Source organism: Gymnogyps californianus, chromosome 21 (assembly GCF_018139145.2).
Source record: "Gymnogyps californianus isolate 813 chromosome 21, ASM1813914v2, whole genome shotgun sequence".
Classification (NCBI taxonomy): domain Eukaryota; kingdom Metazoa; phylum Chordata; class Aves; order Accipitriformes; family Cathartidae; genus Gymnogyps; species Gymnogyps californianus.
Window position 1 is genome coordinate 1,216,984 of NC_059491.1, and position 27,081 is coordinate 1,244,064.

The 27,081-nt window shown below is 45.7% G+C and overlaps 1 protein-coding gene across 1 annotated transcript in view; it reads right to left on the reverse strand.

Moving 5' to 3' along the window:
- Positions 1-27,081, reverse strand: part of PRDM16 (PR/SET domain 16) — a 221,516-nt gene that overhangs the window by 29,568 nt on the left and 164,867 nt on the right. The window contains exons 5-8 of the mRNA XM_050909645.1: positions 22,647-22,781; positions 12,662-12,764; positions 5,157-5,355; positions 186-333 (exon numbers count right to left, since the gene is read on the reverse strand). Coding sequence (XP_050765602.1) covers positions 186-333; positions 5,157-5,355; positions 12,662-12,764; positions 22,647-22,781 — 585 coding nt within the window. The remainder of the gene's footprint in view (positions 1-185; positions 334-5,156; positions 5,356-12,661; positions 12,765-22,646; positions 22,782-27,081) is intronic.

The following is a 27,081-nucleotide window of genomic DNA, read 5'->3' on the forward strand; positions in this document are numbered from 1 at the left end:
ACATCCGAACGGAGATGCCGGGGCCAGCTGAGCGCTCCTCTCTCCCTGTGTTACCACGCTCCACGTCACGGCCGGGCCACCGAACCGTGCCAGCATGGGTCATCCGTCCTCTGGACCCCTTCCCCCAGGTCCCAGTGCCCTCTCCCAGGCAAAGCCACCCACGGTTACCACGTCCTGCACCGTACCTTAACACAGTTTTCACATTCAAACCGTTTCCCACTGTCGTGAGACATTTGGTGACGAATCAGGTTGGATTTCCAGTTGAAAGCCTTGGGACACTGGTCGCACTTGTACTCCCTCTCCTCGGTGTGGATTACCATGTGCTGCTCCAGGCTGGGAAAGAGAGACAGGCTGACCTCGCGTGGCCGGCGGCGGCGAACGGAGCCCAACTCCGAGCGCCCACCTGAACCGGGCACTTACAGCCGAGGCACATACCGTCACAGAACTCCTGCCCCGTATCGGGGAGGTCTGAAACCGAGAGAGGTGATTAGAGACGGCGACAGAGAAACAGGCTGCGAGCCCGTGGGGTCTGGGGGGTTTCCAGAACTACATGCTGCCGCAGAGCGCGACTGCAAAAGCCTCTGTGAAAAGGAGGTGAGCAGCACATCGACCACGGGAGGTGCAGTGACACGCAAATACCATTTGTTTTTTGGCATTTATTTCACAGATGGAAGCGGCCCTATTCTGCCTCAAAATGTCGCTGCGTTTTATGGTATTTCTTATTAAATACCCGAGTCCAGTTACAAGGGGGAAAGGGAAGGTAAAACCAGACCTGACCCTGCAGGTTCCTGAAGGGAAAAATGAGCACTTTGTGACCAAGTCTTCTACGGCATCCCCACAGGGAAAGACAAGATATTAGCTGTTGCTGCTGAGACTATCACGTTGCCGTTTTCATGGGCACAAAGCCCACAGCTTCCCAGAACACAGCAACTTAACATTGGAAAGAAACACGATAAGGTGCAAACACGTTTCACTTCTAAATGTCAGGCATCTTTTATTACTTAACTCGGCAATTTCACCTTCTGCCAACTGGCAGCCTCTCCCAAACCAGGAGGATGATGGCAAACCAAAGCGGCTGCTGGAACAGGGCCACGGCAGGGACGGCTTTTCAGGGAAACGCACAGGGTGCTCTGTTTCCCCCACGCCGAAGTACTGTCCCCGCGCGTCAGCACGCAGCGCTCCGCTGGGCCACCGAACCGGGTGGCACGCGTCAAGGGAAGGCACTGGCGATGGCAGCGGGGCAGGAGGGAGCCTGGGAAACCGTTCTCTTGAAGCCCGAGGGCTGTAAACCGTACTAAGCAGGCTGGCAACCCCGCACCTCGCGGGCCAGCCCGCAGAAACAAAGGAAGAAAATTTGCATCCCTTGCTGCCTTCAGTGTAGTTTAATGGGAGTTACCAATACTCCTGCTTACTGTGAGTTCTGACGAAGGACAAACTTATGTGAAACCTCCTACTGCCTGAAATCCCCTACAGATCGGTATTAAACCATTCCTATGGAACTTTAAAGCATGGCTATATTTTTTATAGGAACATGAAAACTAAACACTACTGGAAAATCCTGCCAGTCTTCATTAAATGCTACAAGACGACTTCACAGCAGATAACCCCTGGGCATTGCCACAGAGCCTGAGGGATTCAGAAACCTAGGAATTGGCTCAGCCTTGACATGTCCTCAGGACTATACTGCTCTCGCTATCGTCAGACGCCTACGGGGACCCAGATCCCCAGCGGGACTGTATGCCAACAGGCACCCTGGCACCGGCAGGCACCTGCCCGCACCGAGGCGGAGCAGGATGGACCTGCCGCTGGGGTCCTTCGAAATGCCCGTGTAAAGGCTAATTGCACTGACAATTGACCTGCACTGAAATCTTTGTGCCCCGAGGGCGTTTGCTGGCACATGAACAAGGGCAACTGTGTAGAAGGTGGCTTCATCACAAGTGGGCTTGGTGGGACTGCAACCTGCCCGGCAACCCTACGTACGAATCTAAGGAGCCACCAGCCTGCTACTCCCTTGAAGAACCTCCTCTTCCTTCAAGTCAGATAGTTAATATTCATGAACGTGCCCCTTATAAACTGCCAATCCACTAATTTTGAAGAAGCAATATTCATTTTGCTAAAGAAATGGTGTTCTTAACACTACAAAATTTTTTACACATACAAAGAAATACATACCTTTCATATACATACACAAAAATATGTTCCTGTTAACTGTGATTTATGAGTTTATTTAGAGCAAATATGGACAAACTAATATGCTGTTTAGAGGCAAGTACCTACTGGGATTAGCAAAACATTTATTTATTTAGTCAGCTGCTAAATGCTCAATTTCAGTTCCCCAGTGGCACTCTTGATTTGATCTGTATTAACTTCTGAAAAATTATAAGACCATCTAGGTACGCTGCCTGGATATATTCTGTGTTTTAGTGGCTTTCCCAGTACATAAAATGCAGCAGATTGATGGGGGGGGGGGGGGAATAGATGTGGACATTCTCTCCCAGCTCCAGTAAATCCATCAGCGTGTAGCACACTGAAAGGTGATGTTGCTGACTCTATCTTTCCTCTGTCAAAAAAATGAACTTTCTATTACTTGCTTAAGAAAACCCCAACCCAAACATTCGGAACCAATGGTCTAAAAGGCAATGTACCCAACGAGCCCAGGAGCCCCTATCAGGACTCCACACATTTTCCAACTGTATAGGTCTGTGGCTAGTAACTTGGAGTATCTCCATCTGCTTCCAGTTGGAAATACCTTGAAAAGGCCTCTCCGTCACCTAGGGTTGCTCCAAAATTGGAAATCCATGCTAGCACTCACATGGTCTTTTGCCTCAAGCTCGAGATGTTTGTGTTGAGCACACTGATGACTGGTAACGTTCTGCCACGTTTCCTTCTTAATTACAAGGTCTGTAAAGTAACGGTTAGCAGTGCTGATTTTGAAGAATCAACATGGGAAACAGTCCTGAAAATAAATCAGGACAGGGCTTGTAAAATTGGTGTTCTGTCCTCGGCCCTTCCAAAGCTTTTCGCTCTGACTTTGAACAAGTCATCTGTTCGTCCCTTTTACCTACCGACACTTAAAAGCAGCGCTTGCTCCAGGAGCCCTCTGCTCCGCTGCCAGCAAGGCTGGCGATGGGGATGTGCCCCAAGGCGAGTCAAGTCTCAGACGCAGCCAAGGCCCGTCTTACCCACTTCTCCCAAGAAATCAAGGGAAACTGGGACCTTGACTCAGCCACATCATCTGAATACCTAGAATTAGCTTCACCAGGCGACTCGGAACATCTGACTCACAGGGATAACTAATCACTAAAGGGAAAAAGGGACTTAAAATTTTTCTGCTTCTCTTAACTCCTGCAAAATGGACACAGTGCCGCTCCAGGCCCCCAAGGGGAGCCGGGAAATACACAGATGTTACAAAGAGGAGACGACATAGACATTTCAAAAGGGTATTTCCTAGATAAACACAAAAACTACGGAGTGCTGGAAGCTAAAGAGGAGAAAGTTTCTAACACAGCTAGAGAGATAAAAGAATTGGAATTTCTACTAAAATCATAAATATTTAAAACATTTAAAGGAAGTTCTCCTTTTCTTGTCAGGTAAAAAAATCAAGAGAATTGCAGCCTCCTAGTATCTAATCAAAAGTAGACAACGCAGAAGCACAAGGTGAGGAATAAAGACATCAAACTGTGCTAACAGAACCACTACACAGATATCACTGCAGACAGTATCTATTACCAACTTTTACAACGCCCACAACACAGCCAAGAGCCAAGCTCTTTTTAATACAGATAAACTAGTGCAATGCTCTTTACGTTTCACCTTTCTCTACATTCTTTAAAACAGATTTTTTTCTTCACTTACCTAGATAAAAGATCTGAAAGTAACAACACAATTAAGTTCAAAATGACTAATGCTGGTGAACATCATCTTTTTAAATTTTTAACTGACATGAAACAGGTCTTATACCGGCTTTAAGCTCAATGTTTTTGCTCTACTTATATAGTACATGACAGAGAACTGCCAGTTCTCACAACTTTATAACAAATCCTGCTGTGCGTGGTGTTTGTTCATCTACGAAGTCAACTGAGTATGAGAGAACTTCAGCCTCCGGTAAACAGATAACACTCCAGTCCTTACGCCATAGAGAAAACCTTGAAAATACAGCCCAGGAGTTAAAGGCTTAGGATGCAACTAAACACAATCCTAAAATGATTAAAAAAATCCCTCAGCTTTTTAAAACTGGCTCCTAATATTTAACCATTTGAGTCTCACCTTGCAAATGAACCAGAAATCTCAAAGATCTCTGCTTTAGAGCTGCATTTGCTTACTATCACATTACGCTTGAAAGATGCAAATTTTCAGTTAAAACTTATTGGGCCAAAGAATTTTTCCTTTAAAAAAAAAGGTTTAATTCTTGTTTAGAGTTGCCTTATAATAATAATAGAATAATTATTGCAAATACAAATATGAGCTGGAGAATATCCTATCTTCTTTTTTTCCTTTTCACATTTCTACAACAAAAATGCTTGGTGAACACAAAATTTGTTCATGAACATTTTATTTTTAAAAAAAATTAAAACCAAAAATTTGATTGGAATAGAATTTTTTTAATCGCTTCTGCAAGATCAAAGAGGAGCTCGTGACCCTGTTAAGAGTTCTTAGTGTAACAGCGCCTCTTTATACCCACTGATCTCAAATGACCAAAAATTACATATAAAAAAAGTCGTCATGCAAGTATTGGCAGAACGTAATACCACTGTTTTCCCTCAGAACCAGATGAGATGGGAGCAGTTGCTGCAAAGATACGAACCAGGTCTATCAACCTGTCTGTCACAGCCCTGAAAAAGTCACAGGGAATTCAGAAACCAACCATTTAAACTTTATATTGCCAATAATCTGCGGATGCTTCTACCAACGAGTAATGAAGAGCATCGCAGTCTATGAAATCAGGGTGAAACAAAATGCTGTCCAATAGCTAATGACATTGAAGGATCCTAAAAACGCCATTCCTTAACCCTGTGGAGAAAGGGAAGGTATATCCCCGCAGCCGTCCTGAGCCGCCCAGCTCCCACCTTGGTCCCACACTGCCCATCGTCGGCTAGGACTGAGCAGGACTAACGGAGAGGGGCAGGCCAGAGGAGGGTCTGGCAATTTTCCGGTACCTGTATTTATTGGGGAACATCCTCTCACAGTCTTTGCACTCATAGACCTGTCCATCTCCAAGACCTTCTTGCTTGATCTCGTCATTCAGGGTCTCGTACAGGGAGCTGACAGCGTTGCAGGCGTACTTCTTGTGTCGCCGCAGGTCGAGCTTTGACTGAAAAAGTTCATCACAGTCCTCGCAGCGAAACGTGTGCTCTTCTACAACAGACAGAGAAGATGATTTTGACTTGTGGATCAGAAAGTTTAAGCAAGTCTGATTATTTTACCCCACACCGGGCCCGTAAAGAAAACGTAATATTCTGTGAGGATCTATCAAACGAACGAACGAACAAAGAGGAAATTTGCAAGTGACAGGAGAGAGAAACCAAGGTAGGCTGTGCTGGCAGATTGCTTTCACTTTAAGCATTAAGAGGAAAAAAAAAAAAAAAAAAACCCCACACAACCAGGACAGATCTTGTTTTCTTTGTGTCCTGGCCTCTCCCGAGATGTAGAGACCTACAAGAATTAGTAGATACACAAAATACTGGGGCTATTCTGGAGTATTGCATCTGTTTGCAATGAGGTTTTTTGAAAATACAATGAGCTTTTCCTCCAAAGGGGCTGCCAGGGAAAAAAGGAACAACCCACACTCATAGAAGGACAGATACTGGGAAAAGCAAATCGCCACAGCACAAACCTGGAGAAGCTCCTTTCTAAGAAAACGTCTTTCTAACGTTATCCTCTTATCTCGTCCCGCACAACTGCAGAAGCACAGTGCGCCATCAAACCCAAGGAGTTCAAAACCGGAGTACCATGGAAGAAAGAAAAGGGAGCCAAATTCTTTGTTGTTGTGCTGTTTTGTGTTGGTTTTGTTTTTTTTTAAAAAAAAAGAGATCTAATGCACATAAATTATTGTAGTCAAGGTCAAACAAATTAAAAAGAGGGCAGCTATTATTAAGTTTACAAGGCAGCATCCTGACCATAGTGCCAAGCCAAACAATCAGCTCAGAGCTGTAAATTTTCCAGGAGAACAACCTCTGCGAGGGAGTCGGGATAGCTCCGGGTTTCTCCACCCAGCAGCCAGCTCGAAACAGCAGCTTTCCAGCCACCACTTAGTCACCGGTGCCGCATTTCCCCGTGCTCCTCTACCCTCTTCCTCTGGACGCTGGGGCTCTGTTTCGTATTAAGCTTTATTCTCTTTTTCTGATAACTTTACTTTCAAAAGGAAAGCTTGTGGTAAAATGCAGTAGCTCAGAGGGAAGAGTGGAAATAGCCTAAGAGATGCAGCCAAAAGCCGATGTTGTGGTGGAGCTGATCCATCCCCGAGCGCCGCTGCTCTGTGGGAAAGGGGACGACGGGGTAAGATGTGGGCGGCACTCGCGTCTTCGTGGCTGCTTCTCTGCCTGGAGCCGTTTTCAAGATCTGCAACCTCTCAGCAAACCCTGGCTTTAAAGTACCCCATGCACTTGTTTGCCCAAAGTTTTGCACAACTACAACCACTTAGGCTGTGCTTTAAGGCCTGAAACTGTGTTTTATATAAATCAGGGTTAATTTTGTACAAACTGTGACAGGAGTACAAGCACAAGCACAGGCAGTGTCACACCCAGCGACCACCGCTTCCCTGCCTGCACTCGGGCAATAATCTCCTTTCTCCGTTTCTCTCAATACAGCCTATTTAAACTCAGGCTGTGGTTTTCGACCCGTGCCCCTGCACGCCTGGGAGTCTGCGACTTGCTTCTGCGGTGACTAAGAAAGACAAGATCCCATAAGCTGCTACAGCAAGCTATGTAGGCAGATGAAACCCAAAGTGGTCCACACCTACACGGAAAGTATCGACATGCCCACAAACTGGAAATAGTCAAACACAGCTAAAAAAGAAAATAAGACACAATCAGTGAAGCCTTGCTCTTTACCCAAGCAGCATGTCTAGTGGTACTATACCCCGTTTACACAAGGAACGAATAAAATACAGAGATGCTAAAGGATTTCCTGAACTGCAGAAGAGAGGGATGTAAAAAGAAAGAAAGCTCAGCGGGTCACCATTTTCCTTTGGGGGGAAAAAGGATTTTGACTAAAAAAGGAGACCGAAGGGAAGAAAATAACCATATCTTTCCCATTTCAACTAGTTCTGACAGATTGCATACTCTGAAATTGCTATCAGCAGCCTCACAGTGAAGCGGATCAGGCCCTGCTCTACTCCTCGGAGAAAATCTGTTGACTAGCATTTTGTAGAACAGTACCAATATGTACCTCATGTGTTTTATGTCCCTGGGGAGGGAAACCTGGAAATCAGGATATAAAAAAACTACCTAGCAGTACCGAGAGACTGTGTATAACCTACCATTAAAATAATCCAAACTACCGGGGGGGGGGGCGGGAGGGAGAATTATAGTATCATGGTATGTCTTGTTATTGCATTTTACTTGTAACAACGGCATGAAGCAAATAATGTCACCCAGCAAAATTTAATATTGCATCTGCACATGTTTATGGACTGAAAACATTCTTAGCGTGAAAGCAGCAAGCGAGGGGGCGCAAGGGCTGTGATTAGGTGTGCTCAGGGACCTTTCACTCTCCACACATCCATAACTCGGGTGAGAAGAGACAAGCCTGACAGCATCAAGTGTCCCGAACGCAGGCACTGCATGGGCTGAGGCAATAATCTCATCATGTCATCTCTCCTCATTATTAACGAATTCACGTTAGCTCTGAAACAAGTGTTTATCTGCTACAACGTTCAGTTTTCATAGTCTCAGACGTCAAGCTGTACTCAAAAGTGTCACCGGCACTACTAAACATGACCTTACTTTTGTTCTGTTTTCGACTCCTAGAGACGTACGTAGGATAGAAGTTCATCTGACTCACGCAGCCCACTGAACTGTGGAGTAACAGGATAAATCCCTCACTAACTCCAGATAACGTGGAACTGCTCTGGCAAGGTGTTCGTCTACCTCAGAATTCACTCTGCAAATCAAACGTTTCCCCTCTTCGCTCTTTTGTAAATACAGTGATGGCTCAACGCCAGGCGGCCTTCTTGTAGAAGCGACTGAAAACCCTCCGGACTGGGAACTCCCAGGTACCTTCACCTCTTAAGAAGCTCCTACGAAACTCCCAGCACCTCTCAAGCTCAAACTGGCAATTCCTCGGACCTGAAAACTTGGAATGGAGGAAACAGGGTTTGTTTTTTTTCTCTTTTTTGGACTTCAGAGAAAATGCATCAAAATACCTTCTGCAAATCCATACTAAATTTTTCCTACTCCAGTTTGAGATTTACTTGATTAATTCTGTCTTATTTCACCCGAACTATCCCCTAGGAACCAGAAATCCACTTGGAGTTCGGAAAACTAGCCATGGAGAACAATTTACTACATACCTGGCTAAAGATGGACAACTCGCAAGCACCCCCTCCCACAGTATACAACCCGGTAGAGCACTACCTGTTGTTATCAACGAGAATAACACATTTTTGTCCTTTCTGTGGGATTACAGAGTAGACAGACAGACAAAATACATTAATAGCCTCAGTAATAATAGCCTCAGTAATAACTGTTAGAGAAGAGATTTTGCTTCTAATTCTCCTTGTCCTTTCTCAGCAGAATTACAGATCTCACACAATTTACACACAATAGAACGTGACCCTCAGCCGGCAGAAGCTGGCGTAGCTAGGTTTACACAAGCTGAGGAGCTGCCCCTATCAGACTTTTATTAAGAAAGGTAAGAAACAAGACAGCTCAGCTGAGGCATGTGCATTTTTTGCTTTTGCATTTGCACGCTGTCAGAGCTACACAGATTATACAGCTCTAGCCCTTGCACGTCACCAAACTGAAAAAAACCCTGTCTATTTTGTCCAGGCTCATGCTTCAGTAGCAACAACATTCCTCTTCCATCATCACACGCAGCAGCTGTTCCACAGGTAGAAAAGAGGGATGATAAGAAAAGAAATGCATGTGCTTCAGAATATTTGGGTTTGGAAAAAGAAATTTTTATTGAAAAGAAGAATTAGAGGACTGACCAAAATACGATTAAAAGCCTTGCCGTCACATGTTATACATGTTGCCACCGGTTGCAAACGCTATTTTGACGCTCAGAGAGGTTAAACAGAGGAAGAACTGGCTGGCTGGCAGAGTACTGATTATATCATATCAATACCCAGTACCCATTCCTCCCGCATTCCCGTTTCTGAACTTCAGAAGATTAGAGATCAGCCTTCTCAATAAATACCGCTGCAGGGAAAGGAACTGATCTGTAGACGAAGGGCCAGACGGCCACCCTGCAAAAACGAAGCCTAAGTAACAAAGGAGGCTCAGGACTGAACTAAGAAGACCTGGTATCTATTTCGTGTCTTTACATCAGACAGCCAGTTGGTAGACTTCAGGGTCACTGAAGGTTTTTTTTTTTCCCCCCATCTTTAAGCACCAAAAATAAAAACACTGCCCTTCAAAACAAGTTCTCATTAAAGTTTTCTTCTTTCTTTAAGCACCACAAATGAAAATACTGCCCTTCAAAAAAGGTTACTACTTCAGTATCTTACAGGGAGCAGGGGATAAAAAGAAAAGAAAAATCCAGTTACAAAAAAATTGCTGCCTGTTCTCTGTGTCTTGTTTGTCAAATCTATGGTTATATGTGTCTATCTTAAGTTCCATCAGTAACACTCAGGACAAAGCAGGAATGTAACAGAAAAATAAATCAGTGCCTAATAGCTTTCAGAGAAACCAAGGGGAACACAATTATGTGGCATCTACATGCTAATCTACCAGACTTGAATCTCAAAGGAGTTCAAGTGCCCTACTCAAAATTCCTGCAGTGATAAGGGGTCTGCTGTGTTTGGCTGGGGTTCGGATAAAAGATTTTTATGATAATTATCTTTGTGTGGAACGATTTTGCATTTTCTTTCTTGTTAATTCAGAATCGAAATGGGGGTGCGAGGCAGCAGGAAGATAGCATTACTGAAACTAAAAAGTATTAAGAAGTCAAATATTTAATGTTGGCCTATTACAATTTGAAAGCAATTATGTGGCAAAAGCACTAGACGCTACCAGGAAGACACAGACAAATGTTACATAATGACAAAGATGGAAAACAAGGAGCGCTTTTTGCTTGTTCAAATAAAAGCCTATTAGAAACAGAAACGCAAAGCAGCGGTGAGTTTTCTTTCTGATTTCTCCCCGACATCAAACAAAAGGTATGTGTTACTCCATCATTGTGAATACAGAAATTACTCGCCTCTGTGTGTTGGGCTCAAGAAAAATATTAACTTTTGGGGGGAGAACACTGAAAAAATAATCCCAAACCTGACATCTCAGTGAGACGGCAGCTACCGCACTGCCTGTTCATTCACTTCACCCACGGACCTTCAGCAAAAGAGCTTTCAGCAGCACTAACGCTCAAACTATCCACCTTTTCAGAAATATTTCAAACTAATTGTGCATATCGTATGTACACGAGTTTCACTGCAAATCTGAATCTGAAAATTATACTCATATACAGGTAAAAGAAAACAAATGTATTGTAGGATGTCCAGGTGAGACAACTCAAATTTCAGCGATTAATTATGTAGAACAGTATTTCCAGCCAATAGTTTAAAAACGACTGGTAGATGAGAATATATTTATAGAAATTAGTCATCAAATACTAACGCGAAACCTGCAACAGGCTCCACATTCAACAAATGAACAGAAAAAGACGTAAGCAATATGCCCTAATAAATCTCCTCACTTGAGAAAACTCATGTACCTTTTACGTTGTTCTCTACCTTTCACTGTCACCAAATGTCGAGGAACCTAAGAGCCCTAGAAAACAGAGCAGAACTTTGCAAGTCCAGACTGATCTTCTTTTCATTTCAGGATCCCAATGCGCTTCACATGAGGTTAGGTTTCTGCAATGCTCTGTTACGATAGGGTTTTGTACTCATCTCAGGACTTGCAAACAACCATTTTAAAATAAGAATCTGTACAATTTTTGATTACTCTAGATATGTCTGTGCTGTTGCCTTGTTTTTAGAGTATTTTTGGGAATGGCGTAGCACATCTTTCCTCGTTTTCCTAAGAAATCACTTCCACTGCACAGAGTGTTTGTATTGACAGGCTCTGCCACCAGCAGTGAAAGAGGTGGGATACCAAACATTAGTCCAAGTCTCAGATGAACGTTGAGAAAAGCACTCTAGCAAAGGACAAAAAATTCCTGGCGACACTCTCAGATTGCCGGAATATTTCAGGCCATGTGTCCCGCTAACCTGCTCTCCTGTCGCTGACAAGAGCCAGCAACAGCTACTACAGAGAAGCACGCAGGGACCCTGCACAGAGCAGGTGAGCAGCAACCTGGCCCCAGGGAATGACACCTCCTAACTGCCTCGCAGCAGCCTCCCCCGTGAACCAGCTCAGTCTGCGCTTCCCTCCCAACCCCCCGAGGTAGATCTGTAACCTTACTGTAGGAATTCGGGCTATTCTTGCTCTGTAGTACCAAATGTTTCTGTTCTTTCTGAAACTAAAATTGAACCCAAAGCTTTCAACAGTCTCACAGAATGACAAGCAGAAAGCTCCACGCTGCTTCTTACTAAAAAGGCAAGTACTTTATAGCCATCTTTGTGCACCATGAAAAAGGAAGGAGGACTCAAAGTCTTCTCTTTTCTTTCTCTTTCCCCATCCCTCTCTCCACGTCCTCTTGAATTTCACATAGCACCGTTCTGGTGTAGGAGGAGAATCCAAAAATCTTAGCGCTTTGCTCCTTGCTCTAGCTTACTAGAAAACGCTCACTTAACCTGGAAAGCATCACGGTCTTTTAGATAGTCTGTGTGGTGACTGAACTTCAGTAATTAACTGCAGGATATTTAGAGGAAAATGGTTATGCTAATATACGAAGAAGTGAGTAAGGCTTAGTCTTTCCGGCTGCTCCATACGCAATACGCAGCTAAGGACACTTCTCCCTCTGCGAGCCTATTTGAGCTGTGCACCTTGTCTGGCAATACCAACTCACTGCAAGGCAGGAGAGACATTGCAGTAATAAAAATGTGACCTTTCGTTTAAAAATAATAATTCTTTTGGCCTTCACTGCATCATTTCAGGGTTTCAGAGGTGTCTATATTCTAGCAATAATAATTCTGGTGATGACTCTTCCATCCTCTGCCTGGATCCCCCTTTTCCACGTAATCTAAAGCTCTCAAGACCAGTGTTTTGCAAGCCTTGGAATGGTTTGGCCCATTTTTATTACACCCGAAGAAACACGGTGACCCTGGGGATTAAAAAGGCACCTCCAATCATATTCAAAACCACAGTGTTCCTCAAAGGGAGGAAGCAAATTAATCTGTTGCATGCCTTGAGGTTAATAAAACTTGCTTGCTTTTATTGACTAAGACAGCTACTCTCACCAGAGAAAGAGTGAATATAAGCATAAAATATGAACAGGTAGAGAAGGGGCAGGTACCGGCTCAGGTTTCTGTCCCAGTTCAGCACTAACTGAGGTTCTCAGCATTCCTAGGTTTGCTGGTGAGAGGTGCAAAAAGGTCCTGTCTAGCAAAACGAGGCCTTACCTTCCATGCTGGGCGCCATGTTCCCAAGTGAATAACCACCTTCCTTCAAATACACCAAGAGCTCTTCTCCTGGCTCAATTTCTTTAATAACTTTATAATAGATCTGGGAATCAGAAACAAAAATTGAGAGACATGTTAAATATGCAAAGACTTGCATTTTACATTTTAACCAATAACTCAAATTATTGCAGCTAACAGGGGAGGCTGTCACTTGATTTGTGCGATAATAGCTACTGAGAGCTCTTTTTTCCTGCCTTTATTTTACTCTGTGTGTCAGCGTTTCACGCGGCTCGGACAATAAAGTAGTATTTATGGTAGCAGCCTCTCTCGCTCAAATGACACAAAATCTTCCCATTGTTTTCCCTACCTCCTGTAAGCTTCGTGCATTTGTTAGAGCGAAGGGAAGATTAAAGTGACGGAATTGACGCGTTTAAGTCTCTGCTTCTCTAAGCTGAAACCGGCCTGATGATTAGAGAGCTGCATTAGCATACCTTCGCGGAATTATTTTGTAGATTACTCTCTCCTAGAGCCTGAGGACCTGACCCCTAAAGACAAGATCTGAACCACGCCAGGTGAGCAGTTCATCCCCGTTCAGAGTTCCTGTCTAACCACAGAGCCTGGACCTTCTGAAATGTACTGCGTACAGTACCGTTCACCCACCGTACCTTCGTCATTACACCGAGGGCAGACCCTGAAATAGAAACAGGCTTTGGACAAGGGCGGAGACCACATACCAGCCGTGTGCCCCATTCACACTGCCACTTAAATTGTGTAGAACATGGTTTAAAGGATACCCAAGGCCTAACACAGGTTTCCTGAACCAAAATGAATTCTCGCACTCCAAGGATGCATTTCTTAGAAAATATTACAATGAGAAAGAAATCCCCTTTATCCAAGGTGCAAGGAAGGGTAACGCTGCAAGGCATCGACATATTAGCGTATGTTTTCATACATACCACACACTCATCTTTACTGTTCTAACCCCAAACCAAACAGAAACCATGGCACTACGTCCAGTGACAAGTGGGTTACATGCGAGCGGACCGCAATGGCCTCATTCCTTCTGACAAAATGGCAGAGTTCGTGGGGAGGAAGAGTGTGCTGACAGGGGCTTATTCGTACGAGCAGGCAGAGAGCTTGCTGGTTCCCTGTAACGGCTGATAACTAAATCGTATTCACAGTCGCATGCCGCTCGTGGGTACCACGCAACACGGTGGCTGGGGCAGTTCCGGGCGTGCAGAGTGCGCTCAGGTACTTCAACTGGGAGGGCATTTCATGAAGACCTCCGCAAGGAAAACCGCGACAAACAGCAGCAGCAGGAGATCAACAGCAGGATGGGAGTTTGCGTGACCGACAAAGAGGATCAGAACTACATGAAATCCAGGAGACTCAGTGTCTTCCGTATGTCTTCCAAACTTTTAGAGTATGCTGGACCCCGTCCTCTTCTAACAACAATACCATGAGAATTCAACAGATAATAGTTATTAACTGCAAAGTTTTATTAGCACTGCCTTTAATAGCAACGCATGAAATTCTTCTTCAGGATATCAACTACGATTTACCCAGAACGATTCCCTAAACTAGCTGCCACTCCGTCTCTGTCAATCTGCCGTTTACAGGCAACAAAGACACAAAACTCTTAAATGCCTGCACGGGCTAGGTTGATAGTGTCACTACGATGGGTTTTTCTTCCCAGAGCCTCCTTCCTTCCTTCCTTCCTTCGCAGGGAAGCGCGTGGCCTTGGCAGATGTGTGCCTCCGAGCGCCGGCGGGAGCAGCAGGTGCCCGGGCTCCTCCCTGACTTGCCCGCTCCGTCCCAAGAGCCGATGCTGCCCAAGTTTGCACGGAGAAGCCTCGCTCGGTTCGGCGGGTACAGAAGAATCCGGTTACCGCTCAGAACTTTCCCTCCAGGTGGAGTGCAGGAACCTCCCAACAGATTAACAGTCCGCGTCCCCACCAAACGTAAAAACAGCCGGTCATCTGTCCCAGATACTCTACTACTTCGGTATACGCACCCCTACGTCTATACGTAGCGGCGTTATCGATCCCGGAGTGCCCGCAGAGGGTACCGCTCCGGGAAAACGAGCTCCCGACGCCTCTCCCCGGGCGCGGGCAGGCGCTGCGCTGCGCGCCCCGAGCCGAGCGCTGCCCGGTGCCCCCCGCTCCGGCGGGGAAGGGCGAGGGCTTTTTCCGCAGGCGGACGGCCCCGGCAGCGCCCGCCGCACGCACCGGGGCTCCCACCTTTCCCCGGCACGGACCGAGCAGAACTCGCCCGCGGCGCGCACTCCCGCAGCTGCCGGCTCGACGCCACTTGCAGGCGGCCCGGGCAGCCGCGCGGAAGGCGGCGGGGCTCCCGCTGCCCGCGGCGGGAGCGGGGCCGGGAGCGGGCCGCGGCGGCGGCGGGAGCCCGGGCCGGCCCCGGGAGCGCGGCCCCCGCCCGCCCCAGCAGGGGGCAGGCTCCGCCCGCCGACGGCCCCGCTCCCGCCGCCGCCCGCGGGGTCCCCGCCGGCCCGGCCCGGCCCGGCCGCGGCAGCCTGACGGCCGCGGGGCCGCCCCCCCCCCCGGCACCGGCCGCTGCGGAGCGGAGCGGGCCAGCCAGGGACGCGGGCCGGCCCGGCGGGAGCGGCCCGGGGAAGGACGGGGGACGCCTGACCTGTTCGCTCCGAGCGAGGCGCAGCACCTCCGGGGCGCGGGGCGCGGGCAGCGCCGTCCCCCGGGCCGCTCCGGAGGGGCCAGCGGCAGCAGCCATCCCCCGCGGGCCGCCCGGCTCCGCCGCCGCGTCCTGCCGGCCCGGCGGCGCGGAGCCTCCCTCGCAGGGCGCGGGGCCGGGAGGCCGCCGCGCTGATCAAAGGAAAGGGAAGTTCGGGCCGCGACGCCGGCGGCCCGCGCCCGCCCGGGCTGGGGGTGTTGCTGCAGCAGCCCGGCGGCAGTGCCCGGGGCCAGCGGGGAGAGGGCCCGAGAGAGCGGCAATCGCCGTCGCGAAAGCCCGGGGACACGGCCCCTGCTTAGCGCAGGGCGGCCTTCAGAAAATCCGTTTGGTAAAATCGGCTCAGCACCATGCGTCTGATTTCCCCGGTTGCCTCCGTTTATCCTCCCCTAAGCGTGCTCTAAACCTCCCCGCAATTTCATCTGCAAACTCACTGAAAGACATTCGCATCTTGTGTGCAAACAGACTAATACTGCCCTACAGAAAAGGCCGTGAAATCCCTCTCTGAGAGTTTCAAAGCGGCAGCAGTGACATGGTCACAAAACCAAACGTTTAAGAAGAGAAATGAAATCTAACCACTTGTGATTTACAGGATGTCCCAAACTGCACAGAAACCCATCCCTGCACTTGCCAGAACCCTTACGTAATTTTCATCACCACTTTCCACTGGTCTGTAACCAGTTCTTCCACTGAAGACACATCCATCCTCATCCCGCACGTCATCTAGCCGACACACGATCACAAAAAGTGAACTTGCGCAGCTGGAAGGATCCCAGTATCTCGCCGTGCAGTGCTTTGAGATCCTCAGCTGAAAAATCCTGAGCGGTGCGCAACGAACAGCAAGATACATGCTTATGTACAGATGTAAGGAGGCGAACATATTTCTGAGAGATTGCACTTAACTGTTTCACAGGGATCGGACAGTTAATGTCTACGGATTCCACTGCAAACTACAAGTGGTACAAAATTCCCCTTTTTCTCATTATTTTTTTCATTTGCACTTCAACTCTCTTTCCTGCCTGCTTGTTCAACAAGAAAAGCTTTTCCCAGGACCAAACCACACTGAGTTTAATGGCAAACCTGCCTGAAAAACAAAAGAAAGACCAGGAATAAGCACAGAGCTTAGGGCTTGACTCGGAAAAACAGAACTCATAATATGCCATCACCTGCAGCTAGCTAAGAGAAAAAAGAAAAGAACTCAAAATAGCTCTTAACGGACACCGCTCTTGCAGCTAGTAACCCAAACCCAAACGAGCACTAAAATACAAACCGCAATCCAAAAGGCACAGCCTAGTTCATAGATACATCCACAGATTTCACACTGGAAAAATCCTTCAGAATTATAATGCTAATTGGCTAACATTGCCACTGCATCATCATCTTTAACTCCTTTACCTCTCCTGTTTGTTCTCGGAACAAAGTAGCTTCTTGTATATGAAAACACGTCTCTTACAGTCTTTCAAGAAATACAGGACAAGCTTCCTTAATGATTAGGGAAAAGCTGGATTCTGCTGGAGTCACATTAATTTCATCAAACATTTCATTATAATAATTAACTTCATCTTGCAATCATGCTCCTGACGGTCTGAATTAATTAAAACTACTGCTGTATTTCCTTTCTTTTTTTATCTGTTGTGCACTGAAAAAGATCAGATTTACTAATCCATCAGAACATTTACATTCATAAATCATTTATGTTCATCGTTTATACAAAAATTCCACACCTTATCATTTCTTATTTCTCACAACAAAAGGGGCACCTCTCCTAATTACCAGCCAGTTGTATTTAACACAAAATAGTTAAGAATATAACTAGGGTTTGGGTAGTGCTCTCACAGACGACTGAAAATACTACCTTTCTTGATTTTTATCAAAATTATTCTAGGCATGGGGCACTACAGAAAGAACTAAAGAAGGAAAGTAAAAAAAACCCAGAGGAATCCTTTTCCAGCCTGGGCTTGATACACAGATCTGCTCTGTAACTGCTTCTGTGGATGTAAACTCGGCGCAATACAAGGCTGGCTCTGGCTATAACATTTTGCAGCATGTAACCAAGCAATTTGGTACAATTACTGAAAGTATCGATAATGCAGAACCGCAAGACACAATCGCATTCTGAGGCTGATCTCACTCAGAGCGGAGCACGAAGCAATCAAAGCTGCACATCTTTCCTCCGAGAAGAAGTGTTCTTGAGACAGACACAGCTCAGAAACAATGCGGTAACTGTTTAACTGTTTCCAATATCAAGGCGATAGGTGGAGATGAAACACGTCAAGTGAGAAAAGTACGTCCCAGTATTACCTCATTATTTGAAGAAACAGCACTGTTTACCTGCTGTATGAGTTATGTCTACTATTTCTCCTCGCTTCATTGCGGCAACACGTTTGTACTTTAGGGAAAAAAGAGCGTTAGAGAACCGAGAAAACAGCTGCGGTGTTTACCTAAAGATCAAAAAACACACCCGCTAATTGCATCAGCGTGCAGCAGGAGTGATGGACAAAGACAATTCAAAATGAGCTAAAAAGCGGTTGCTTTACGTTCTTGTCTTGCAAATAGTTAACTATCCTAGCAATCCAATGAAATAACAAGGCAAATATTTCTACCTACTGTTTGTCTAAGACATATATGTGTCTGGCTGGCTCACGGAGGAGTGAACACGTAAAAGTTTGGCCTCGTGTATTTCTGGCCAGAACGGGGCTGCACATTTTGCTTTTGTTCAGATGTTTTCCTCCTTTGGAATCGCCTTCCCTTTGTTTCAACTAAGTCACATTGCTTTTTATTTCCTCTTTTTAAGGCACTGCATTACATACCTAGGAATCCTGAACAGACTCACCAAATATGTACGTAAAATACATATAAAATATCTCTGTTATACACACACATATAAGATAGGCTTATTCAACAGAGGCCTGATTTTTTCCATCACTGTAGCTCCTGTTAGTCCTCCTTTTTTCCAACAGATGTGACACAAACAAAAGCGGCAGCTATCATCCTGAAAGCAAGCTCATGGCTATTGTATTTATTACATATACTCCGTTTAATATTACAGTCTCCTGAATAAGAACAGCTAAACTGCTCAAGTATTTGCCCCACGAAGGCAGCAGTAGCAACATGAAAAAATCAAACAGAAGTCATGTATCATTTTCCAGACGCATTTAGCAAACCATATCATTTTTCTACCATTCTTTTCCAGACCTCCTTTAGGAACAGAATTATCTCAGTCAATCAAGGATCTTCTATTCTCTTCAAATACCTGTCAAGTAAGAATAAATATAAAGAAAACTGGCTAACATTGTTTTACATTTGAAAATTGGTTTCACAATTGAAAAACAGTTAATGAAATGTCTCAACTAATCTCTTTCTAAATAGCAGCACTTTAATCTGTAAATTGAAAAAAAACCAAACAAACATTCAGAGGTCCAGATTCTGCTGTCAATTACTTCACTAAAAATCCGGGAAAATTCTCTGTACGTTCCTGGGAATGTTCCCAAGTTACAGGAGTGTAAAGAAGAACAGAGTGTGGTCGGGGGGGGCGCAGAGAACCGTCTCCCCGTGTAAACATGTTTATTTTTTTCCTGAAAAGCAAATGATTTTGATTAAAAGCCTGTCCTGGCTCTTATCATCACAATGCTGCTTAGTTATTTTGTGGGTAAACTTTTATTGCAAAAGCTTTTCTTTTCTTTATGTACTTACAAACAAAACCCAAATCTTTGCATGCCTACTGAGCAGGAATGACAAAGCCTTTCTCCCGCTTTTTGAGTCCCGGTTATGGAAAGAAATGCACCCTGCTAGCAAGGTGAAATTAAATAAAGTTAAAACCAGCAGCGTTAGGATATAGCACTAGGTAGAAATCAGCAATGCTTAGTCACTCTGAAAATTTATAACATGTTTCCGGCTTTAGGAGTCACTCTCGTCAGGGCCTGGGCTCGCCCGCTACTTTCTGCGCTCTCCCTTCTCACGCGCAGGATGCTCAGAGCACCAGCACCCAGCGGAATCTCCCCTTGAACGAACTGCGCCTGGGGTTTTGTGCACAAGGCAGAAAGTTTGAAGTCGACGCGAATTTAGTTTGCTAAATACATCCCACAGGGAAAATGAGGGGATTCATTTCTAAAGCATACAACGGCGCTGGCCAGAAACACACACTTCTGTGAGGAATCCAGCTCGATGCCCTTGACTTCACTGAAGCAATCACATGAGCAAAATCGCTCGTGCTCAGAGGCATCTGCAGGAAGACGATCTCTAACATCCCCCCCCTTTCTATGAGTATGGAACTCACGTTGACATCAGCTAAATAAAAAGTCATGGAGTGTAAAAACATTTTGTACCCTCCAACTAGGTCTAACTACAGGATCTTTGAAAATGTATGCCGCTTTTGCATTGGTATGTAGTAGTCCAGCGTTTCTTAGGACCAGGATGAAGAACTTGATTTTGCAATCTAGTAATTTTATTCTGAGTGCCTAAGAGTTCAAATACAGGGGGTTTGGATCCAAAGGCACCTTGGCTACTTGTGAATTATGAATTCACCGAGTTTGATGAAACCACACATCAGCTCGCAGACATACGTGCTTATGGACTGTTTGACATTTTTCTTTTCTATTTATATTTGCATCTTACTCCCTTAGTTTTCCTGACAACCAAATACACTCACAGCCATCTTTATCCTTTGAAACTTCACAATCCAGAAGAATTATTATCAGTTTCAATAAAAGAAGTAACCACCAACTAACACCAGAATCTTTCCAGGAGAGAAAGCAGTGAGACTTGGTTTTGTGTAGCAGTGGTGTGAGAGAAAACTTGGAATGAATAGGAAATTCCGGAACAAAGATGGTTAAATTGTCTCCTTTATAAACAATAACACAAAAATCCACAAAGATTTTCATGTGCTGCTGATCGCTCTGAATACTGCCGCCATTCAAATGAGTCCATAGGCTGTCACAATCAATAGCCTAGGAAATAGTATATCCTTACTCTGACTTTACTCCTCCCCCCCAAAGCATCCAGTGCCTCTAGTTATCAATCACCATCATCTGCTGCTTTTTACACTGGATTTTTTCATTCCCACCAGCTGGCCTGACCTAAGACTCTTCAATCTTTCAGGAAAGGCGGCTGAGGGGGGGAAAACATTTTGCTTTGCTACTGTTTCATTATATTCTGCACCTTTTTATTTTCTTCCTCCTGAAGAAGCATTTGCTTGCTACCCACCCCCTTTTATGTGACTTGTAGTAAATTTATTTATTAAGAAGTTGTAAAAGAGTGGTCATTACAGAGAAAAAATACAGAAGAGATGTATGTGTATGATAAACAGCTGTTCTTTCCAATCAGATTGCTGCATGCACTAAAAATATGCACAACCAAAAATCTCCAGAGGAGGGACAAGGACAGAAGGACATGCAGTGGACTGGGCTTAGAATAAAACGTGATACAGCCTTCAGGTTTCTGGCAAATTTTTTATATACATGTAGTCCTTAATTTAAGCATTTATAAGAACCTGGGAAAAGCCAGCCGTGTACAAGTTAACATTTTAAAAAGAAGAAATGTGTATTCATGTAAAAAAACCTGTGAGAACTCAGTTTCTTTCCCCAGCCTAAGACTTTTTTTAAGAAACCCAAATACAAAATATTTGGGTTTTGTCTTCCTTTAATATTTGTGCTTTTCTACTGCTGCTGATAAAAATTCTCAGTAAGAGCTTCACCACCCTTTTGCAAGGATGAATGCGAGGAAAAAGTCATCTGCATAGATCACTGAGCAAAACTGTACCGTTAAGAGGTGAACATATCTAGCTGGCTAAAGCTATAGTTACACGCAAAGTGCTGGAAAGTATTAGATAGCGTGTGCGGTTGCATTGGCCCTGTCGAATCTTCTGGGAGTCCCAAAAGGCATCCCTCAGTCTAACAGCTTGCGCTCAGAGAAGCTGTAGGATGCGCAGAAGGGAAGCCGGGTCGGTCGCAGATTCCTGCAAACCGGTATTTTCTGCGCAGAATGAAGGACGGTGAAAGATCTAAGTAACAGGTGAGGGAAAACGTAATGGCCCCGAAGATACTTATCCTGTCATTCTGTGCAACTGAGACACAGGAGCAGCCCTGTGTGTGTCACAGAAAGCACCGAGCAGCTCACGGTGTAAGACAAGGAGTTGATGATAAATGTTGGCTCTTGGTTAGAAGGCTCCTTGTTGTAAGAGCACTTGTGAGTAGGGGTGAGTGGGCACTGAAGCAATCAGCAGCTCATTTTAACTAAGCAGGCTGAAATTTAGAGCTTTGTGCCTCAATCTCTTCTAGATTGCTTAAATCACGAACATTTGTGATATTTTTGTATTTTTTTTTCCTGCATCCAAAGTTAAGTTATTTAAAAGCATTTTACAACAGGAACGAAGTTCACAAAGTGGGCTGACGTTTTGGCGCACCCTGAGCTATTCTCATTTTACATGAGCTGGCTTACTTCAGATTCACTCTAGCTTCCCTGTCAGCTACAGATTTTTAAATGTTTTTGTTAGAAGTGTATTTTTCAATCCTCAGCTCATTTTTTGTGTGCATCCAAATATGCCTCCTGTTTGCTAACTGGTAATAACATTAAGACTGCATTTCTCATTTAAGTTAGGTCTGAAATAGTAACTTAGATTTGAATTGCACTCAATTTGAGGTTTGTGAAACTCCCAACTTGGATTGCTCATCTTGACTCCATTCTTGGGTTTAAGCTTCAAAGAACTTTACAAACATTAGCTAACGTTATCAAAATCCTACTAATTCCATGTAATATCCCTCACCCCCACCCCCGCCCAGAGACTGCTCTACCAGCATTTCTGTAATACGCCTACTGGGTTTTTACTTTTCTTCCTCCTCAGCAGACTCCCAAACCATCTCCCGCTCTCACTCCCCTCTTAAATACAGACAACAACTGAGTTTACAGCTTGGAATCGCTCTCCCTACCCACCGCCGTCAACTGCTACCAGAAACTTTCTACAGTTTTGATGGCAACGCAATACCCACCACTGGTTTCCGTTTGTCTCCTTGTGTTTTGTTCACGTAACCTATGTTTCACACCAAGTGTTAACGTTTCACACGATCTTCCCCACCGCAAAAGGAGTCAGGGACTGGAAGAGCACACGAGTCCGGGGGTTTTAGATCATTTCAGGGACGCCGCAGCAGAGCTGCTGAACAGATGAAGCCCCTCAGTCGCTTCCATGCCGTGCTGCCACTATACACCATCCTCTGGCCAACCCACCCCGACATCTGTTGAAGCGGTGAGGTGAGCACAGCAACCTAGTAATTGCCAAAGTCATTACCTGGTCGTTAACGTGACACACGGCTAGATTCTGTTCATCACAGGAACAGGCCACGCGGATGTACTTCAGCCAGTTCCCAGCTCCACTCTGGCTAGCATCAATACAGAATTTCTCATTTCCCAGGTCATCGGCAATCTGTAGAAGAACAGGAGAAGAAGAAATACGTGGGTCATCTGATATCAAATGACAGCTACAGAAAGAAGTAAGAAAGGAAGATTATTTGCAATGCAGGATTCCAAACAAGAAATAGAAAGGAGAAAGCTGGATGGTATATATAATTAATTAGAGAGACATATGACAAGACTACAATCAGCTCTTAGTCATAATCTGAAGTTCCTGGTTAGCAGAACCTCCAAGGACATACATCAGAGCTGTCCAGGAGTAACAGGCTCAGGATTACAATTGTTATGGAGACAAACACACAGTTCTAGTATCCACACCAGCTTACGTAATCAAAGCAAATAACTTCTCCAAACTGTATTGCTTTTAATGACAAGGCCCTTAAACCGCTCCATCTCTGCATTATCTATTTGATCCTTTCATGCAGGATCATCTTTTATTATAAATAAAAAATTACATTCCTTTTTTAGTAAACTTTCAAAACAGGTCACTTTCCACAGTGCTGTGACATTATATTTTAAAAAATGCTGTAACAAACAATGCTTTCATTTATATAACACTAGAAATTCACTGACACTAGAGGATCTGTTTGGTTGAAGGTGAGATAAAATTTGGCTAGTGTGCAGAAGAGGAAACCTTCCAAATAAAACCCCTCAAATACTTAAAAGTCCAGGTGTGGGAAAAAAGGGTTAATTAAAGGGTTGTGGTCTAAAGGAAACCGCTGTTTTACCAGGAAGAGACTTAGCACTTTTTCTTTCTTAAGACAGTAAAGTAAGTTCGATGACACAGAAAGAGAAAAGATGCTCAGCATTCCATACCAACGCTTGTGATGATCCATTTTGCAACTCACCCAGAAAAGCACATTTTAAAAATTACACAGGACACCACTAACATGAGGAAAAGCCCTTTGAGTCCTCAGTATGGCAAGACTGTATTCTGCTCACAAGTGGGCCTCCTTATCACAGAAAATCTTTTTCCCCTAGACTTAGATTTCCCTCTACCCCTACCAGACCCTGTGTCATTGCAAATTACTTCAGTCATCAAAAGCTCTTAACATGCTTTTACTAGCAATTAATTCTCTCAAAATCTCAAGGGATACGATAATACTTTCCCATCTATTTCAAGACAGGGAAAAAAGAAAAGGTAGGAACAAAGGAAAGGAAAAATTAAAACACGGCGATGACAGCAACAGATCAAGTATAAGGTCAGGCTGAGAAATCTTGGAGCGACGTTGTCAGCCGAGACTCTCGCTCCCCAGCTCCAAACACCCACGGAGCATCAGGACCACGCCAGCATCGGCTCTGCGACCCTCCAGCACCAGCCCAGGCTGGCCGCCCAGCCCGGCAGCCCGCCGCATCGCCAAGAAAGCACCCACCTCTCTGCATCGGTCCCAGCAGACATGCCCTGGCCTCTCACCTCCAGCACTAACCCTTTTTTGTCAAGCTACGTCTATTAAAATGGACAAAGGGAAAATCATGCCATTAGTATTTGGCTTCTTCCTTCCTAATCAAAATATGACACTGAAGCTTCACTGAAATACTGCATTTTCTCCCAGAACACGTGTTTGTTTGGGACAGAACTGGTGAGAGATACAACCCTCCCTGTGTTCAGTTTCATTAATCTCCTGCTTGGGAACACTCTAGCAGTTGCTTACCAATTAGACTTCAGTAGATTTAGCTAAATGGATAGGCTCTGTCTCTAATAACAGTAAAGCGCAGAAGGTCAAAGAGCTGCGTTGGAATAACGCATAAAAGTATTTTAAACAAATACTATGTGCGGCAACACCGTGCACCCAAATGGTCCTTTGGTTTTATAACACACTTGTGAGGGATTCCTAATCAACTCACTTTATAGCTCAAGAAATAAGACAAAGAGGTGGACACTGAACACCTGGAGCATTCTTGCACGTTCCTGTGTTTTCAGGTTACCGCTCACGTCCAGTGCCGGGAGCAGAGCCCCACCTGACGCTGGTGGCAGCTCTGTGGATTAGACTCCCGGGTCTCAAGTCGGGCATTCAGACAACGATAATGACGAACATGCAATTAGTGGCTACTTCAGGCAAGTTTGGCTTCAATGACTTCCTCAGAACACAGCAGCAGGAGCAGTGATGGAGTTTAGTTTTCAATTCCACTGTCTTGGCCACGAAACATCATCCTTCCTCTTGGAGAAAAACCCTGCCTTGTTCATGCCTCGCATTCCAGCTTCCAGAGTAAATAAAACAGGAGTTGCACAGGCAACGGCCTTTGCCACACTGCCCCAGTTAATTTCCAGAGCAGATCTCTCTACTCCAGTTCGGTAAATGGAAGAGAGCTCCCCTGTCCAAACCAACATGCAATTCACAAGTCAAAAACTGCATTGCAAGACTTTTTCTGCTGGTGATCTTGTTAAAATTATAGTGGCAAATTCTGGTTTACGTGAGCTAATTCTCAGTCATTTGTTTCATTTTTGTCTTACTCGTTTTGTTTTTAAAGCGAACTCTAACAGTAGCAATTGCTCCTTGTGTTTTTACATGTTGTGCACATGGCTCACCGCTGCAGGAGGTTTCACCATGCACCACAGCAAACCCGGCAGCCGTGCAACCGCAACGGCAGCAGCAAGTCCCCATCCCCTCAGCAGCTCTCAGGCTCTCTGCCCCGAATCTCAGAGACTTTGTGGTAGAGGAGAGGGTAAACGACATACAGTCAGGCACTCAAGAGGACTGCAGGGCAGTAAACACAAACCTTTTGCCCATTTCCACGAATTCTACCCCATGCCACCCAGTCAATCCCAAGTTATCCAGCCCTGCCTCTGAACCCCAGTCCCAAAGCATTTTGCCAAGCAGCCCTAACTTTCAGGACTCAGATTTTTTTCTCCAAATCCCAGGTTCCTTGCCCATCAACCCTAGCATCTTTCCCCCGTCTTGCCCCGATACGTATTACCCAGCTTGCAAACCTCTCCTCTTATATCCTCAATGCCTGTCCCCTTGCCAGGATAAGCCTCGGTCCCCGCTCCTTGTGTGCAGTCTCCCTCCTCCTTCCTTCCACCTCCACTGTACCTGGCACCGGGCCTCCTCACTTGCAAAGCCCTGGCTCGCTCCCCACTCACTCTTCGGTCCCCACAGTCCCGCCGAGTCAGTCGCACTCAATCCCATCACTTCTCATCACTCACCGGTTAAACAACTCCACCCCAGCCCTCCCCCGGCTTTTCTCTTCATCTCCCAGTTGCCGTCTCTACCATAATCAGGGCCTCTCCTGATTTCTTCTCCCACAATAAACACAGTTCCCTTTTCTACGGGGAAAAAGAAAGGGAATAGAGGAATTTCCTTAGGCAAATGAGTCTCAGATCATTAAAACGTGTTACTGAACGTAGCCAAGAGCTGAACCCAACAGCATGAGCTAGCTATTTCACAGCAAGGAGCACTGGGGTTTCCAGCTCCCCACATTTAAAAGACGAGCTGCTGCGCTTTGCACTGGCTACAGGTTCTCAGTGGCCTTCGAGCATTGGAGCTCTTCCCCTGCCCTGACCCACACTGGCCCTGAGGCTGCGAAGGTGTGAACTCCTGTGGTGAGGGCTACAGCAGGGAGGAACAGCTACAGATCTGGGTCCAACCATAAGCACTGTTTCCACAGTGAACATGTAAAACTGTACACTTAGAATCATAGAATGGTTTGGGCTGGAAGGGACCTTAAAGATCATCTCGTTCCAGCCCCCCTGCCACGGGCAGGGACACCTTCCACTGGACCAGGTTGCTCAAAGCCCCATCCAACCTGGCCTTGAACACTGCCAGGGATGGGGCATCCACAGCCTCTCTGGGCAACCTCTGCCAGTGCCTCGCCACCCTCACAGTAAAGAATTTCTTTCTAATATCCAATCTAAATCTACCTTCTTTCAGTTTGAAACTGTTACCCCTCGTCCTATCGCCACACTTCCCTGATAGAGCCCCTCCCCATCTTTTCTGTAAGCCCCCTTTAAGTACTGGAAGGCCGCTATAACATCTCCCCGGAGCCTTCTCTTCTCCAGGCTGAACAACCCCAACTCGCTCAGCCTGTCCTCACAGGAGAGGTGCTCCAGCCCCCTGATCATCTTCGTGGCCGTCCTCTGGACCCGCTTGAGCAGGTCCATGTCCTTCTTAGGCTGGGGGCCCCAGAGCCGGACACAGTACTGCAGGTGGGGCCTCATGAGAGCGGAGTAGAGGGGCAGAATGCCCTCCCTCGACCTGCTGGCCACGCTGCTTTTGATGCGGCCCAGGATGCGATTGGCTTTCTGGGCTGCAAACACACATTGCCGGGTCATGTTGAGCTTCTTGTCGACCAACACCCCCGAGTCCTTCTCCACA